Below are 18,744 nucleotides of genomic sequence, written 5' to 3'. Positions count from 1 at the left end.
TCAAGCCTGAATATTAGTCTAGTTCCTATACAGTACCGTTACTGTTAAACGTCCACCCAGAGTTTTGACAAAGTCGTCACTCTACAAGTCCTGAGATACATGAGATGCAATTTAATGTGGTTTAGAAACTATAGTTGGCATCCAGACTGAGCCTGAACAGGAGAGTCGGAAATTCACCTCTACAACAGATTCAAACGTTCAAGCACAGAAGCCTGACCTATAATTTGGTTATGTCAAGATTCAAACCAAGCATCAGAATATTCGTAATCAAACACAAAAATAGAAAGGATAGTACAGACCATGAAAGTCCAAGGGGGCTTCTGTAATAATTACAAAGGGCGCCGGTTAGTAGGGAAGAACCATTTGATTTCTGGGGGGGGGGGGTGTGGAGGAAGTGGGTATGGCAGCAATTTTTTTTCCATCACTGCGACAGCTCTTTTTTCTATTGTCAGTCCTACATCAAATTATTTTTTTCCATGCTGAAACAATGCAATTTTTTCTCGGGTACCAATTTTGTAATATGCGGTTCATAACTATATCTACATGTCACTGGTTCACAACTAACTTGTTCTGTGTATGTATGTATGTATGTATGTATGTATGTATGTATGTATGTATGTATGTATGTATGTATGTATGTATGTATGAATGAAGAGTTTAACAGATCTCACGAATTATATGCAATCAAAATTGAACCACGTTCAAGAGAATCATGTTTATTTCATAAACTTACAATTCCGTACAATATTTTGTGAAATAAACTTTTGTGAAATATATTGCACATACTAGGCTTACTACTAAATACTAAAACAGTTCAACTCCATTCAAAGTATTATCAATACACTCCAAATAGAAAATACACTGTTTGTAACTGTATTCATAAAAAGTACACATAACACAAAGAAGTTGATACAGAATAACGGCAACTCTCGGCAAATATTGAGTTATCATCGGAATTGTGTTACTAAGATTGGTCACCATTACCGTAATGACAAATACAGAGTTTATCAAATTTTAAGACCAATCTTATGTTCTAGACCAAATTCTCTACAGCTCTGCCGGACAACTGTTGTCACGCCTATGAATCCAAACTGGGCCTGTAAGATGCGTAGAACTGGATGTTAAGTCCACAGTAATCCATTTTACGGAATAAACACCGATCAAAGTTGAGATATAATACAGCTAGGAAGACATTATACTTCGTAACAAATTACTTTGCTATCAAACATAACGATTCACCTGCACAAAGTCACCCAATTTAGTCCAGGACCTGTACTTATTCATGTGAGGCTCAATTAAATTCAAGGCCTGTTTTTTTCACATTTCCCGAATGTGAACTTGAACAATTAAATTTACCATCATGACCAAGTTTGATCAGTTTATCCTTCATGAATGAGTTAGGATTTCTCGTGTACAATCCTTGGTGTGCGGGGTGGTACTTTGGGTGCCTTTCGGAAGCATCAAGTACATTTTCATTTGATGACAAAGCTTCAGATTGCATTGTTTGCCACGAAGAATGAGTTTTGTCTTCAGATTCTGTTCTATCGAGTATCATAAGAAAATCATACCGAATTAGATGGGATATTTCACTCTTGACTTCGATCTTTCCCTTTTGTAACGACTTATTTTCGTTAAAGGACACAGGAGTAGTTTTTTAAAACCATATGAGTAGTTTTGTTTACCATGGGAGTAGTTCTTTACTCCCATGGTAAAAAAAAATACTCCCATGAAATAAAAACTACTCCCATGGTAAAAAAAAAAAAAAAAAAAAAAAAAAAACCTACTCCCATGGTAAAAAAAACTACTCCCATGGAAAAAAAACTACGCCCGTGAAATAAAAAATACTCCCATAGTAAACAAAACTACTCCCATGGTTAAAAATAAAATAAAAAACCTACTCCCATGGTAAAAAACTACTCACATGTTGTTGTTTTTTTGTTGTTTTTTAAACTACTTCTGTGTCCTCATTAAGCTTCCGTAGTAACTTGTGTAAGTTATACTTTCAGAAAAAAAAACCCAGACTTGTTACGACTGTACTAATCCAACATCTGGCTTTTTATGATACAATTACCCGTAGGCGTATAGTTTTCTGAAAGTATTGGACTCTGAGCTTGGCAGTGCATATGAGACCACAACGTACTGAGTAAGGTTGCCCCACAACAGTTATATACTTACAACAGCTGCAGTCTCATACGCCATAGTCAGTGCATAAAATGTTACATCGACGCCCCCAACCCCATCCCCCACAAACGACAACACATTTGTACTAATCACCCAGGCAAATGACAGGTCACAACATAACACATAGTATGGAATAGTCCTGCTTGCATACGGAGGAATTCGGGACTCGATTCTGACAATTGTCCCTCCCCCTCAAGTCAGTAATACAGACTCGTGCACCGTCATGGAAGCAGGACTAAGTACGGAAGTATTTACTACACTACATTTGCACTGCACTATACCACATGTTACAGTACACTACACTCCCGGACTACACTACACTACACTACACTACACTACACTGCACTACACTACACTACACTACACTACACCACACTACGGTCCCAAACCTACCTGTTGATCAGATACAAGCACCAAATTCCTTATTCAGTGTAGACTGTGGAACCTTGCACTATCACTTTTTTAACATTTGAGACGCACCCGGCCCCTTTGCCATTCAATCTGATTCGTAGATCCTAGTAAAGATAAGCTTACATCAATAAAAAGAAGATTAAAATCATTGCGAAAAAAGAAACTTTGAAGAACAATTATTGCACCTTAGTGTACATCATGTAGGTGCCTTTTCCTTTGGACTTTCGTTGTCAATCCCCTCGAGCCTCCGAGTCACCAGCATCGGTGACGATTGCCCTCAACGACCATATCACAAACGCTGCTTTACTACTACTATACTCAGTAGCCCCGCCCTTCCTCCTTGATCGAAGCTCCCGGATTAAAAAACCCGGAAGTTGGTCCGGTATTTGAGGAAAGTCGTCTGGGGAATTGTTTTAGTAGTTGTACACGTCACCACACATGGTCGTTCGTTCGTAACCAGGTCGCAGGTAAGACTCAAACTGATCGTATATTCGCAGGGTTGTATATGTTACTACTACTTCGGTCGAGGAAATACAAACTGCCGTGAAGTTATGTATGTCGGACGGAAGCTTCCGGAAGCTATCCTAGTATCCACTACAAAGCACAGACAAGTAATGACACGGGTATACACAGCTGTGTACGAGCTATGAAAATAGCAGATGTTACCAAAAAACAAGTTAGGGAGCCTTCAGTAGGGGGGTGGGGTGAAATCACACATGGTCTGTTAAGTAAGACATATGACCCTCCCCTCATTCTCCATTTGTAAAAAGTGACCCTCCCCTTTGTCCCATTTTGTAAAACATGACCTTCCCCATGACAAGTGCATATACTGAACGTTAATCAATATTATATGTATTCCTATCAAGTAAATGATTTTGACTGTGTGTTAGAAAGCAATATTTCTACATATAAAGTGACAAACAGTTACCTTTCTCTTATAATCATACACATTCTATTTAGTATCTAAAACGTGCTTTCCATATTGTGCATAGCCTGATCTGGTCACTTGTAAAAGTTCCCTGATATCATTGTCATCATCATCATCAGCACCTTCACCTTCAGTATTGCCATTATCAGTGTCACTCTAATCTGACTCACTGTCACTACTTGAGTCAGTACATATGTATCGCTGTTTGTGTTCTCTATGACATTCAAAATTAAATCATCATCATCACCATCATCATCACCATCATATTTTAACAACAAATATCACACGTACAGTGAGAGTGATAAGGTGAGGTGGTACACTCAACAAAATACATCTTTTTATAAAACAATTTTCTTATAATATATATATTTTTATTTGTTGTATTTTGGCATGTAAAGTACTCGTAAAAATAAATGTTGAGTGCTCAGCTCACTTTACGTCTCAAAACTCACAAAACAAATTGACAATAATTGAATCTTCAATTTGGTCACAAAACTGCAGATTGTAAAATGTGACCCTCCCCAAACATTGTAATGCAAAATATGACCCTCCCCCAAGAACAGGTTTGTAAAATATGACCCGCCCCCCCCCCCCCATGTAACTACTGAAGGCTCCCTTACCGCACTAACTGGTTGGTATTCGGAACAAGAAATTATATTCTAGTAAAATGTATACACAGTCTGTCGATAACTTTTTCCCCAATCATATCGCATTACCTGTGCAATTGTAAGAATCAATTAATGCAAAAAATGCACACACAAAAAAAAAATCTTGATGTAGATAAGAAACCAAACAAGAAAACAAGATATGTAAATTGCAGATCATAAAAAAATATTGAGAAACAATTTCAATAACTGTCTTAGTAGAAATCCTTGAATTTATATAATTGTGATGTTGTTGTTGTTGTTGTTGTTGTTGTTGTTGTTGTTGACACTGTGTCTTGTTTCATGTGTTGTTGACAAACGTTACGTTGTGCTAGTGTTTTAACTGCAAAATAAACACAAACTATTATATAGCAAAGTATGATTTAAAATGATAACGGTTTTACAGTAACAGTAGTAAACACTCACGGACATTCATGTTAAACAATGAAAAGTAAAATATAAAATATAATATTAGTGATCTTTTCAATCTCAGTCTTACGTAGTTGAGTGATATAACTTTTAAGTAACTGGAGTGAATGAACTGTATGTGCGTTTTTCTTCACAGATTTTCAATAATGAAGAAATTACTATTGGCAGGAATTGTTGTGTTAGTTCTATGTCTTGGCTATGTTCTTCCACATTCTTCTGACCAAGGCCATGATACAGAGTAAGTGATAATAAGAAACTGATGTTTATCTTCCGGATCTGATGCATATTTAGAGTCAGTTTTCTCTAAGAACCCATTTACAATGTAAAACCCTTAAGATGCCATAGATTTTTCATGCAAAAGACTCCCTAGGTCAAGCACATTTCCCACTACAGAGTAGGATCTTACCTACTCTACAATTATCAACTTTAACTTGAAAGGAAAAATAAAACATAATCAATCCTACTTTTTTCCTTATCCACCTATTATACATATTGTCAAATGAATATTAATTTACCCAGATATGAGGTGAAGATGTGAAAATCGAGAGTTATTCTTGTCTGCATATATGCAGATGTGGCCTGGTAACCCAGAAGGGACTGTCTGCTTATATGCAGACATGGCATTGTAACGGTTAATAGACAATAGCAAAATCTGGTAAGGTTGTACATGATGTTTCCTGCCATAATTTTGGTGAATAATTTTGGTGAATAACTTCCTGAAATGCTAGAAGGGATTCAGATAGATTTTACGTTTTCATTGTGTGATAGGATAATTTTCATAATTATATTAATAATAATATGGTACATAAATTACCCAAACAGAACAATAGAGCACTGTCAGGTGATCATGTTGAGACACGTTCCTTGTCTGAGTTGACATGTTAATAGTCTGTTATGTGTAGACTTTATATGGCACTAAACATAATTCATTATCTATATACATGTATTTGCATACATTAATATGAGCAAGTACCATCTGATATCATAATGAAATGATAACTCATCCTGTTGTCAACTCAGCAAGTAGGAAATCTCAAACTACCAGGAGGCCAGTTGCAAACTTGGTCAGTATGAGTTTTACATACTAGTATTTCACACCTTGCAATTGTACTGTGGTTGTCATCACCCTTGGGTCGGCCAGACTGTACTGAAAGGATGCCACAAAGTGTATGTACCATCAGTGTGGCGCCTGACAACCAAAGGCCTATAGTGTGTATGATGATTGTCCCATTGATTAATTAAAGTTGGGTTGTAACTTGATATCACCCCCTATAGAGCTCTATGGGATTGGCCATACTGTACTCAAAGGGTACCTGTGAAGCAATTACATATGGAGGTAGTGACGTCTGACAACCAGACTATTGTCTTGGCTGTACGTCCTCCTATAGACCAAGTTCACATGGCTGAGTTCACAACTGGACAACTTCTCTCAAGACCTGCTATATGTATAGTAATAGAGATTTTCATAAGGAATACATGTATCAGGAATATGCAATTTACAAAATATCCTTTCCAAATCAATTTGTACTGGTTATCACAGACTATATTTTGTATCATTTCATTTTCCAGACATTTAGCACTTCATCTTGGTGATAGATTTGATTTAGATGAGGAAGGTGCAAGACATATATACCAGCACATGAGTGAGATGATTGATTTGCCAGAAAGTGTGAGAATGGGAGATTTTGATGATGATCAGGGTAAGTACATGTATAAATACTAAACATAACAATGTTTAAATTATTTACTAAATATGGTCATATGAAATTAGTGTTGTAAAAAAAGATTGTACTGAAAATGGTTGTAAAGTATTTACCAAATATGGTTGTATAAAATTAGCTGGTATTACCAAATATGGTTGTAAAGTATTTACCAAATATGGTTGTATGAAATTAGCTGGTATTACCAAATATGGTTGTAAAGTATTTACCAAATATGGTTGTATGAAATTAGCTGGTATTACCAAATATGGTTGTAAAGTATTTACCAAATATGGTTGTATGAAATTAGCTGGTATTACCAAATATGGTTGTAAAGTATTTACCAAATATGGTTGTATGAAATTAGCTGGTATTACCAAATATGGTTGGAAAGTATTTACCAAATATGGTTGTATGAAATTAGCTGGTATTACCAAATATGGTTGGAAAGTATTTACCAAATATGGTTATGTGAAATTAGCTGGTATTACCAAATATGGTTGTAAAGTATTTACCAAATATAGTTGTATGAAATTAGCTGGTATTACCAAATATGGTTGTAAAGTATTTACCAAATATGGTTGTATAAAATTAGCTGGTATTACCAAATATGGTTGTAAAGTATTTACCAAATATGGTTGTATGAAATTAGCTGGTATTACCAAATATGGTTGTAAAGTATTTACCAAATATGGTTGTATGAAATTAGCTGGTATTACCAAATATGGTTGGAAAGTATTTACCAAATATGGTTGTATGAAATTAGCTGGTATTACCAAATATGGTTGTAAAGTATTTACCAAATATGATTATGTGAAATTAGCTGGTATTACCAAATATGGTTGTAAAGTATTTACCAAATATAGTTGTATGAAATTAGCTGCCATTACCAAATATGGTTGGAAAGTGTATATTTTACCAAATGTGGTTGTATGAAATTAGCTGCTATTACCAAATATGGTTGGAAAGTGTATATTTTACCAAATATGGTTGTATAAAATTAGCCTTAAAATCAGGTATTACCAAATATGATTATAAAGTATTTACTAAATATGGTTGTATGAACTCCAACTGTTTTTTCATCCCAAAAAAAAAACCCAGAAGTTGTGAACAACATGAGTGGTGTATTTGGAGCATCACAAGAATTTAGTGTGCATCAGTGGTGCATCCAATTGGATTAGAGAGTATATACTGTTGAACACTCACAGTCACCTTTAAGTTCCCAAAACGTATTCTAGTTGGGTATTCAGGAGTAGCCAGCATTCTTTCAAGCCAGATGCATTTTTGTGGCCTCACATAATACATCATGGAGAGTACTGTTAAGATCCAGGCATGTTGTTTTATGATGATGAGAGACAGTTAATGGAATAGTCATTATTATCAGACACATTACTATAGTATTAGTACAGGCATTGATGTATATAAAACTTTACAGCCCAGTTAGGCGTACAAAAAAAAATTGTGTGGTTTTGATTCCATTCAATTTTAAAATAGGTGGGTTGGGTAGATTTTTTATTTTATTTTATTTTTTTTTTCATGTGTGAGTGTCTAGTTCAGGTTTTCCATTGTTTTCCAAATGGTCTCTGTGTTGTTTATTTCTTCCTATCAGATGTACAGCCATTACAGATTGGAAGAATTGTTTTATATTGTCTTTTTAAGTTGATGTCAGTTTCCGCACCCACTATTTCTTGTGAGACTTCACAATTTTCATGATTTCATTATTATTTTTCCTGAATACATAAAAAGAAGTTAAGGGTCAGCATGAAAAACTAGGTGGGTTTGGGTAACCGGAACTAAACAACTGTTTTTATTTGGCCTTATGGGTCTTGTGGACCAAGATTGTACAGCAGATGGGCCTGACTTTAGGAGGGAGCCCATAAGCCATATTACTGGGGTCTATAAAACCCATAACAGGGCCATAAAGGTTGATTCATATATCGTATGTAGTGGCACAAAAACATCATTTGAATCACATAACGCATTATTTTAGTGAAACAAAAATGTAAAGATATCAAGAGAAAAATCAAAAGCCAAATCACTGAGCAAATGGATATTGATGAGTGCATCACTTGCCATATTTGAGCAAAGTGTGCCAGCACGTCGATATGGAAAATTATTGCCTGTTTCAATGTGCACGCTCTCCATTTAATTACATTGGAAGTGATACTGGGTATATGATGATTATTGTAAAAGTACATTTGTACTGATCAGATGCCTTCACAGTTCATAGTTTCATACATTTTCCAACCATTGTATCTGTGTTTATACTTGTTTTCATTTCAATTCTGAACAGGTCGTTTCTACATGTTTGTGGCTCATGATTATGACCAGAACAATAAACTAGATGGTCTGGAGTGTTTGGCCATGTTGACAGATTTCTATGATACTAAAGATGCTATTGACGCAGGACAGATGGCTGGTAAAATGTCAGTTAGAGAGGTTGAAACGCTGGTGGATGATTTGTTAATTAAACATGATCTTAACAGGGATGGCTACCTAGATTTTGCAGAACTCCATAATCCTAACATAGTGTCCATTTGGAGCAAGATGAATGATTATATTGATGAAGTGGAAAAAAACATTGCCAACCAACCTATGCAACAGCAACATGGTGTACACCAACAGAGTCAGCAACCTGTACAGTCACATATCCAGGCAGCCAACCAGCAACAGGCAGCTAATCCAGCAATACAAAGAGGACAACCATCAGCACAAGCTGGACAGGTTCACCATCAGCAGCAACAAGCAGTACACCATCAGGGACAACCACCACATATACAGGCAGCCAACCAGCAACAGATTAATAATCCAGCAATTCAAAGAGGACAACCATCAGCACAAGGTGGGCAGATCCATAAGCAACCAGTGCAGCAACAGCAAGCAGTACATCATCAACAAGCAGTACCACAGCAGCAAATGCACCAACAACCTCCACCACCACCACAACAACAACAACAACAACAACACGGTATTCAACAGCCAAGACAATAACACTAACTACTGCTGTGTAGTATTTATAACGTTAACAGTGTACAATTGTAACATATGTTAAAATGTTTTAGCAGTTAGTGTCCGTTTCATGACAGACACTGCACTATTCAAAGAATCGGATTGATTTTATCACCAAAACAACTAATGATACTATGCTACCAATGAACTTGAATTGTCACATCTCAGTGTAATTGATGCAATTGGTCCAAATGACATCACATGACTTTCTTTAGAGCACTTCCTATTGCATGTGATAATTGAAGTGACTATTAAAGCTGATTGACTTGCTTTTAACTGTGGGTACAGGAACTATTTTTTATTACATTTTATTTCACCAATATTCTATAAGAACAGACAACTCATAATGGTAAATTTAAGAAGTGATTTACAGCAGTTACAGTAAAAAAAGGAAGTGTTCATCAGAAGACTGTGTACAACATATAATCAAAGCTGATCATTTGGCAAGTTGAGGTAATCGTTTTACTTGCTAGATAAAAACACTTTTACTGTCATGGAGGAGAGACTTGTATTTACATTAATTCAGCAAGCAAGACTCCTTTCAGTTACAATCCTGATTTATTCATCAGTAAAAGTGCCGTATTCAGCAGTTAAAGTGCCGTAGTCATCAGTTAAAGTGCTGTAATCTGTCAAGTAAAACAATCTCAACTTGCAAAATGACCGGCTTTGATTGTAAACGTATATATCACATACAGCCTTCATGTAATGTTTCCATTTTTAACTGTAAATGTAGCAGTTTGTATATGTAGCAGTTTGTATATGTAACATGATAAATTCCTACAGAATGCAGATTGTCAGAACGTGTAGTGGTGCCGTTGTTAATTACACCTTTCACACACCTATGGAAACATGTAAATTTCACAAAAGTGACAAAAGTACACCAATTTTACTCTATAGAGTACATTACACCCACAGTTCTCCTAGTGTTGAAATACATGTATCTTTCTGGTAATTGATAATGTCATTTCCTTGTATACTATGGTATTAGATTTGTAGTAGTAACTTTAATTTTAATAGTAAAACTTGTACAACTTTAATGGTTATTCTTGCAAATTTCCTGAAGGTGAAAGGTATCTATGCTAAACATTCCTACTAAATATTTATTTTTTGTCATATTTTTTATATAAGATTACTGATCATTAAAAATAAATAACTACACTATCCAAGATCATTGTACAAGTGATTTTTTCTTGAATATTTCTTCAATTTTAAAAATCTCATGGTCTTGTCTATCAGTAGGATATACTTTGTATAGCACACATGAATGCTCATATACATACACACCATACATACAAGGGATTATTAAGACTTCTGTTTTGCCAATGGTTTAACTTGCTCATCATTTATAGCACCAACACGCATCAGAAAGACGATAGATTGTATAGTTTGGCCAGAGAGGGCTCCATACGACATCAACTTGAATATGGAAAGTGGCAATGCCATGCCATATAAAGGCAGGGGCAATCTGGGTCCATTCTTTTAAAACTACTTTAAAATAAAGTTTGTACAGATTTACATTTTACTGATAACTTTGTGCACTGCGGCTGATTATCATTTATGATGTAAATTCTAACCTTACTTTTCTAATCTGAAGTACCCTTGTACGACACCACTTATTATGAAGAAGGCTACTGAAGTTCACGGGTAGAATATGGTGTATCGTACACGAACCAAATTTGTGTGCTTACTAACCCAACCCATGCAGATGATACAAGTATTACTGCAAAAGAAACTGAAATGTCAAATATTTGGGATAATACAATACAATACAATTCAATACAATACACATAAGTTTGCTATACATGACTCTGAATCCCAGTTTACATCCATGTCATGTTACCATGACAATACATGTATTACGATATTCAATCACACATTTCATCACAACAAATATTTCAATGAAATAAACTTCAAAACTTGTGGTTATTGCATATGCTAGTCCTGTCCTGCAACTTGACATGCATTGAAACACAGATCTTGGCAGGGCTGCTCCAAAATCTGTTTCAATATAGGTTTGGCATACAAAATGTAGCCTGTTACTACCAAACACAGAGTTTAAATACTACTGTAGTTATGTTGTTGATTTTCAGGTTCCAAGCTACATTGCAGTGTCCCTTGTGAAATTTGAAGTAATATTTTCATCAGTATACAACAACAGAGGGACACATTGATCTGTTTACTTGCAAATTATCTTATACAAGGAAAAACTGACGACACCATTTTCACTCGGTCGGGTCGGGTCAGGTCAGGTCAAGTGACTTACGACCAACAGTGTCCAACCCTGGTAACTTGCACCCAATCCTCTACATTTACAAAATACACATGGTTATACAGAGAGACTTATGACAAATCTTAGAACAGGCCCATGGTTACTCTCCTTCCATCTCCTTATCTGCCTAAGCAGGCAAGATAAGAGTGAACATATAACAGAAACGAAGCTCATTTAAATGCAATGACTCCATTACTAATGCTGCCTGTTGCTAACCTTTACACACAAAAATAAGCTACAAAAAGTTGATGGATTCTTAATAAATATTTTTAGCATTTCACAGAGCTAGCTTGTCAGAAATGGCCTAAATATTGTACAATCACACCCACACCCAAAAGTACAGTTTATTTCTAGACTCAAAGTTTAAATATCTCTATTTTCATCAGCTGTCAATGGAGGTCACAGCTTTTTAGTGACTTCTCACATGAATGCGACCTCAATTGACTGGTGTTAGTAGAAGACTTGGACCAAGCAATACATACATGTAGCTCAGAGCCTGGAAAATATCCTTATCATATAATCACCGAGTGCTCCTGTCTAAGTGATGTATTGGGTGTAACTTTCCAAAGGCTTGCTACATCTCACATACCCCATTACAAAAAAGATACCACACATATTTCCTGTGAATGTGATGTTAGACTTTATTACACAATTTATACAGGACAACAAAGTACAGGGCACATTTACTCGTTTTCTTCACTGCGAAGTCTGGCATTGGCGTTGGTCACCTTGATAGCTAGTTGTTGTGCTCTTTCTACAATCAGTTTTCTTTTCCTGCTTGATACATTGTGAGCAATCTCTGCAGCAAAGGTCCTGTTTGACATCATCAAAACTTCTAATTCCTGTATAGAAAATACAGTAACAGCAATTAGACTATCACATGACACAAATGTATGCCCCATACTCCCCTATACTGTAGTCCTTGACAGTATCTTGACACCTTAGTACATATACTAATATGGAGTCTCTCACACACATAATTCTACTATTTGTTAAATTCTGTAATGACTAGAAAGGTATATACAGTGATCATATTTGTAGTCAGTGACAACTAACGCTTTCAATACAAATGTATACTGTGGACTTGAGTCTGAGGCGTGGTCACTGAACAGTAAATATACTATACAGTTTTAGTTGCCGAATAGTACAAGTAGTATAGTGTTTTTGTCACTGATCAGTATGTACGTTAGACAAATATTCGTGTTTAGCTAATGGTGAAAAGTGAGTGACACTGACGAACCTATACTATTGGTCAAGACAGATGTAAAATCTATCACAGCTATCACGGTTGCAATAAACAATACAGTTTCACCAGATTTATCTCTTTTATCAGTGTTTTCAAACGTTAGCTAAAACACTACTGAATTGATGAAAATGCTGATATATACATCAGGACAATAACTGCAAGAAGCAAAGCTGACTTCCACAGTAACTTATCTTATATATAAGTGATTTTAAAAATTTCAAGATGTACTGATATATCAAGGTTGTCCACACTTACTCTCACATTGTGAACCAGAAATTTTTTGAATCCATCAGGTAACAGATGTCTTGTCTTCTTATTACTACCATAACCAATATTGGGCATTTTATACTGGCCCTTGAATCGCCTTCTGACACGATTGTCAATACCTTTTGGTTTTCTCCAGTTTGTCTGTACAGATAAAAATCACATTGTAAATCCCTGCTGCTGATATACAATATGCCATATTGGAGTTACTCAGTTTGAAGCCACTTTTTCAAAGAAGCATCACACAAAAGCACTCCTGGTTAGGCAAAAATGAGGGCTACAAGTTTGTCTTTGATCCAACAACACAGCAAATAGAGCCATAAACAGAATTTGTCTAAACTTCTCAAGTTCTTAAAATTGACACTACTGAAAACAAAATAAGCAGAACTCTTTGGACTTCTGAGAAAATCATTAACTTTACTGTGAAGCACTTGAAAATAAGGAGTTTTCAAAGTAAACCAAAGTATTTAACTGTCTTTGCAAACCTTTGAACAGTCCTAGTGCCCAAAATATACAATTATTTGTATTACTGTAAACAACAATATGATATTGTATGACAATGTAATTGTTACATCACAGTGTCCATCAGTTGCTCCATTCAAGATTTTCAACTGAACTTACAAGTATGTATTCCATTCATTATTTAGCCTTCACAGTGTGGCTGTAATACATTTCTATACATAATGAGGTGTTGTAAAAAATTATGCACAAATATTTTTCTACAGTTTATCTGATTATCAAAATCAGCAAACGAGAAAGTTTGAGATTTGTGTCTATCATCCCTAAAGTTGACGCAATAGGCTTTCTTTTTTCATACTCTCTTAGTATGACACTGGATAAATACAAATTGTCGATCTCTCTCACTACAAAGCGGTCCTTGCTGTGATAAGGACAAGCAGATTATCAATCAAAGGAGAAGTAAGCTGTTTTGATTAATAGGAGATGTACCATGACTTACCTTTAGTTTGTGATAACGATCTGACTGATGTCTAATGAATCTTTTCGTCCTTTTCTTGACGATCTTTGGCTTGATCAACGGTCGTATGGCTGGAGCCATCTTGCTTGTCTATGTGGGATCACCTTCGAATACAAATGATTACTAGTATGAGAGAGAGCGCATTGGCAATATAGCTGTGTGCAAAATCGTGAATTCAATGTTGGAAATCAATGCTCACCAAGTACTGCCTGGCAACCCCACCCCAACATAAAATATTTGGTTACTGATGAAAAACACAGCATGGCAAGACAGAAGACCACTTGACCAAATATGTATGCTGTTTTCTCAGTCCCATTTTTGGAATGCAAGAAAGTGGGGGACCATAATAAAACTATGGATGTTGATAATAAAACTATGGATGTTGATAAAATGACTATGGACTTTCTTTAATGTCAAGTTGTTATTGTTTGTAAGATTGGAACAGTGTCCCCCAAGTGTATCTAATAGTTTACAAATGTCACATTTCTTCTCTCATAAGGGCGATACCTAGCCTAGCCTGTGCTCTTCGGGCCTTGTAACAACACTGACTAATAATCATAATCATTATCACAAGTTTTATATAGTAGCATGTCACTATCTAAGTCAATGTGAAAATCAGCAACATGTCTGTCCTCAGACATGTCATTTGGGACGTATCGAAATAAAGTCTCCACACGTCAAACTCAAATATAAACGTTGTACAGCCTAGGCTAATAAATAAAACGTTACAATACAGGCGAACTTGCTAAACGTAAACAGAAACTCCGTCGGGAGAAAACATCTACTCTATGTTATAACAACGGTGTAATTTCCTCTATCTTATCAAATTCTCACATTTTAAATCGCTGAATGCAGATCATAGTCAAAGAAGTTCCATCGTGCATGTATAAATGGTAGGGTACGACATCACACTTGCATGCTTTCTGGAACTGATCGAACTGACATATAGGGAATAATGTGATGGTACGACACATGTTAAATGGCTAAAAAATGACAAATCTTTCTGTTATATCTTAAAATACTAACGTGGGGGACTCTTTAACTCTTTTAATTATCAATTTACAGTGGTTTTGTTTAAAACATTGGAGGATGGGGGAGATTATCATTGATTCTTCATGGAAACAAGCTCACCTACAATACTGCCCTATCCCAAGATGGCGGAAGAGAACGTGACGACGGTGCATTGTCGTAGATGGCGCTATATCCTCGACACATGCGACATACAGCACAGGGGACCCAGAAACCGTGCACGTGTGACAAACAAAACAAAACAAAACAAAACAAACAAATAAATAAATAAACTATCAAATAAATGACAAATGAGCAAGCAAACGAAGACAAGTATAGGGACAAATAAAATATAATGTTTTTTTTTCTATACCCATCACTATAAAAAACTATGGGTTTTTTTTTTATAACGGTGATGCTTATAGAAAAAAAAAACCATATCCAGTATACCCCCATGAGTATCTGTTTATTTGCTGGTTTATTTAATTATTTCATTTGTCCCTATACTTGTCGTTTGTTTGCTTGTTCATTTGTCATTTATTTGATAGTTTATTTAATCATTTGTTTGTTTTGTTTTGTTTTTTCTTTTGGTTTGTTTTGTTTTGTTTGTCACACGGTTCCTGGGTCCCCTGTGGTCTGAGATACAGCATAGCAGTCGAGTCGTAAAAGAGCCACCCCGGCCGGATGAGCCTGGCCGGGGTGGCTCTTTTACAGACATGCTGTTTGTTGTACACTACTCCTCTTTATTTAAATTTGATAGTAAAGCACTTACTGAATTTGCACATTGCATATTTATTCACTTGTTGCACACTGATATTTCTACATGCTCATCACAGATAACCCATACAAGGCAAGGTGCTAAGTACATACATACATACATACATACATACATACATACATACATACATACATACATACATACATACATGCATGCATGCATGCATGCATGCATGCATGCATACATACATACATACATACATACACACACACACATAACATACATACATACATACATACATACATACATACATACATACACACACACACACACACACACACACACACACACACACACACACACACCCCAGACAGGCACACACACACACACACACACACATACATAACATACATACATACATACATACATACATACATACATACATACATACATACATACATACATACATACACACACACACACACACACACACACACACACACCAGACAGGCAGGCACACACACACACACACACACATAACATACATACATACATACATACATACATACATACATACACACACACACACACACACACACACATACATACATACATACATACATACATACATACATACATACATACATACATACATACACATACAACAGACACACAAAAAGACATTACTGATTTATTGTAAAATGGGTTGTTTATTAGATGTGAAATGATCATAGATGGATACTACATGGACAGCACTTGTTTATACTTCTATAAAATCTGACACAGTATTAAGCCATTACACACTTCGCCTTTAGCACATTGGTACCACTCAAGGGTTAACATTGCAATAAAACATTTTTTTTAGAGTTGATTTTTATTTTTACATCACTACACCATATTGTACGATAACATGTTGGTAATATACATAAAACATTTCTTTCAAAATTTTCAATTTCACATTGTGTATAAGTTTAAAAAATCCAATCCACCATATGAAGTGGCAATTGCACCATACAACCTCAAGGTCTAGGTGCCTCTTCTGTTCACAGAGAGCACAAACCTCTTTCTCTTACCTACTCTATATGTCATCTCCCTTTCATCCTTAGCTGAAATCTCCCCTCCCCTTCACACTTGAAATGTTAGAGAATGAAATGAAACAATGTCAGTATCTCAACACTGACATTGAAAGGAAGTAATGCATTTTGCTCTGATCTTGTATAAAATGGACAGAAATTGCCATCAATGACTAACAGCAAGGAATAATTTACTTTCTACAGTGAAATTCAACAATTTGGATTTGATCATACACTACACTAGCTGTACTATTTATGGAAATGTACATCGCGTTGGTGTGATTCACACAATAGCAGAAACTAACTGTTATGAAAATGAGAACTCTAATAACCCCAATCAATATCACATGGGGAGGAAAAGCCCATACCCATGATCAGCTATGGGGCAACTATTTGTGTGGTGTGGTGCAGTAAAGCAAAGATTGACATTTTGTTACATCTCCAGAAACCAGTCACACAAACAGTTTATCTGTGATAGCATTTTGAAGGAAGAAGAAAGAAAGTCACAAACACACAAACACGTCATTTTGTCTGGAAGGTACTCTTATAAAATTTACCATTACCTCAGTTTTTATAATTTTGCTATATAATTACTACATCCACTTTCACAGCTAAGAAAGACCTAAGGTGTGTTGACACATGAACAGCTGATCACCAGAACAGCTGATCCCCAGTAACTTAATTTGCTAGCCTCACACAAAATGTACGCCATATGTATTATAATAAACACTGCCATTTCTTGTTCCTTCCTTCCTTAGTCTGGCAAGAGAACTAACAATACCAGCTTTACTATTTTTAATAAAAGTGAGAGACATTTATACACATAGGGAGGGGGGAGCAATAAAACTTTTGTATTTTACAAGATACACGTTACAAATCTAGGTATGCTTTTATACGTTAAGTGATTCAGCCATTTCAAAATAAACTATTTTTTTTTCTTCAAATTACTAAAAGTTGAAAATGAAGTTTTGATTAGAGGGTTAGTATGACACCCCATGGGTGGCAAGACCAGGCTGACATGGAAACATATGATATATAAACATCCAAACACATATGCACCACTAAAAACAATGCACCATACAAAACCCACTAATATATAGTTTTCTGTTTGTTTCATTATGTTTTTCATTAACAGGAGAAAATCATACCAAAAAAAAAGAGAACCTGTCATGGGGAGTGACAGGATAGGAATGGCCAATAAAGACTTCTAAGTAATCATAAAATACAACCTGTTATATTTGGACTTTTTCAAGCCTGCTTACACCACAAATAACAGCATGTGTATATACCAACAGAACTTATGTTACTGCCAATAGCTATATAACCACTGAATTGTGTTGCCGTCATTTGACTGGCTTTTCTCAAAAAATTCAAGTCTGATATAACACGCACTCATATTCATAAAGCATACATGCCGTTATTTCTTAACGTAGAATCCAATGTAATGTCTGCTGAATGTACAGTAAGTTAGCGTTCAATGGCATCTGTTGACTGTGTCCTCTAATGAAGAAGACATTCTGAATATTGAAATGAAACCTACAGAGAACTTAAAGTATTAAAAACAAATATCAGTTATCATCTGTTAGAAAAAAATATTACTGGTTGAGATGTAGGTAAAAAAAATGTTAGAGTGTAGAGTATATAATACTTTGGGCTATATGGATCTAGTGGAGACGTACTGTACACAATTCTGTTTACTACAAGTACATAGAGATGTGGGAGACACACATAGTTCTGTACAGTCATGTCATCTAATAACACTGGCTACAAAAAATACTATAAATAGCAAACAATTTGATTTCCCATTAAACTCATATTTATGTATTCAATTATTTGTTCATCAATAAATTCCCTTTGTGCCTTCCTTCAATTTCTGCCCACCTCCCCC

At 35.6% G+C, this 18,744-nt stretch overlaps 2 protein-coding genes across 2 annotated transcripts; one reads left to right on the top strand and one right to left on the bottom strand.

Annotated features, from left to right (window-relative positions):
* The first annotated feature begins 2,920 nt into the window (after positions 1 to 2,920).
* Positions 2,921 to 10,391, top strand: LOC144433917 (uncharacterized). Its single transcript, XM_078122322.1, has 4 exons — positions 2,921 to 3,059; positions 4,730 to 4,831; positions 6,163 to 6,293; positions 8,587 to 10,391. Exons 2-4 carry the CDS (start codon positions 4,740 to 4,742, stop codon positions 9,282 to 9,284), a joined length of 921 nt encoding a protein of 306 aa, XP_077978448.1. The 5' UTR covers positions 2,921 to 3,059; positions 4,730 to 4,739; the 3' UTR covers positions 9,285 to 10,391.
* A 1,796-nt stretch (positions 10,392 to 12,187) lies between these two features.
* On the bottom strand, positions 12,188 to 15,227 carry LOC144433787 (large ribosomal subunit protein eL32-like). The gene is made up of 4 exons (XM_078122151.1): positions 15,189 to 15,227; positions 14,040 to 14,161; positions 13,073 to 13,225; positions 12,188 to 12,413 (listed from the first exon to the last, which is right to left on the bottom strand). The coding sequence occupies exons 2-4, from the start codon at positions 14,136 to 14,138 to the stop codon at positions 12,255 to 12,257; spliced, it is 411 nt and encodes a 136-aa protein (XP_077978277.1). The 5' UTR covers positions 14,139 to 14,161; positions 15,189 to 15,227; the 3' UTR covers positions 12,188 to 12,254.
* Positions 15,228 to 18,744: the final 3,517 nt, after the last annotated feature.

This window comes from Glandiceps talaboti, chromosome 4 (assembly GCF_964340395.1).
Source record: "Glandiceps talaboti chromosome 4, keGlaTala1.1, whole genome shotgun sequence".
NCBI classification, from domain to species: domain Eukaryota; kingdom Metazoa; phylum Hemichordata; class Enteropneusta; family Spengelidae; genus Glandiceps; species Glandiceps talaboti.
The sequence above is the reverse complement of the archived record's forward strand: the minus strand, read 5'-3'. Positions and strand labels throughout refer to the sequence as shown.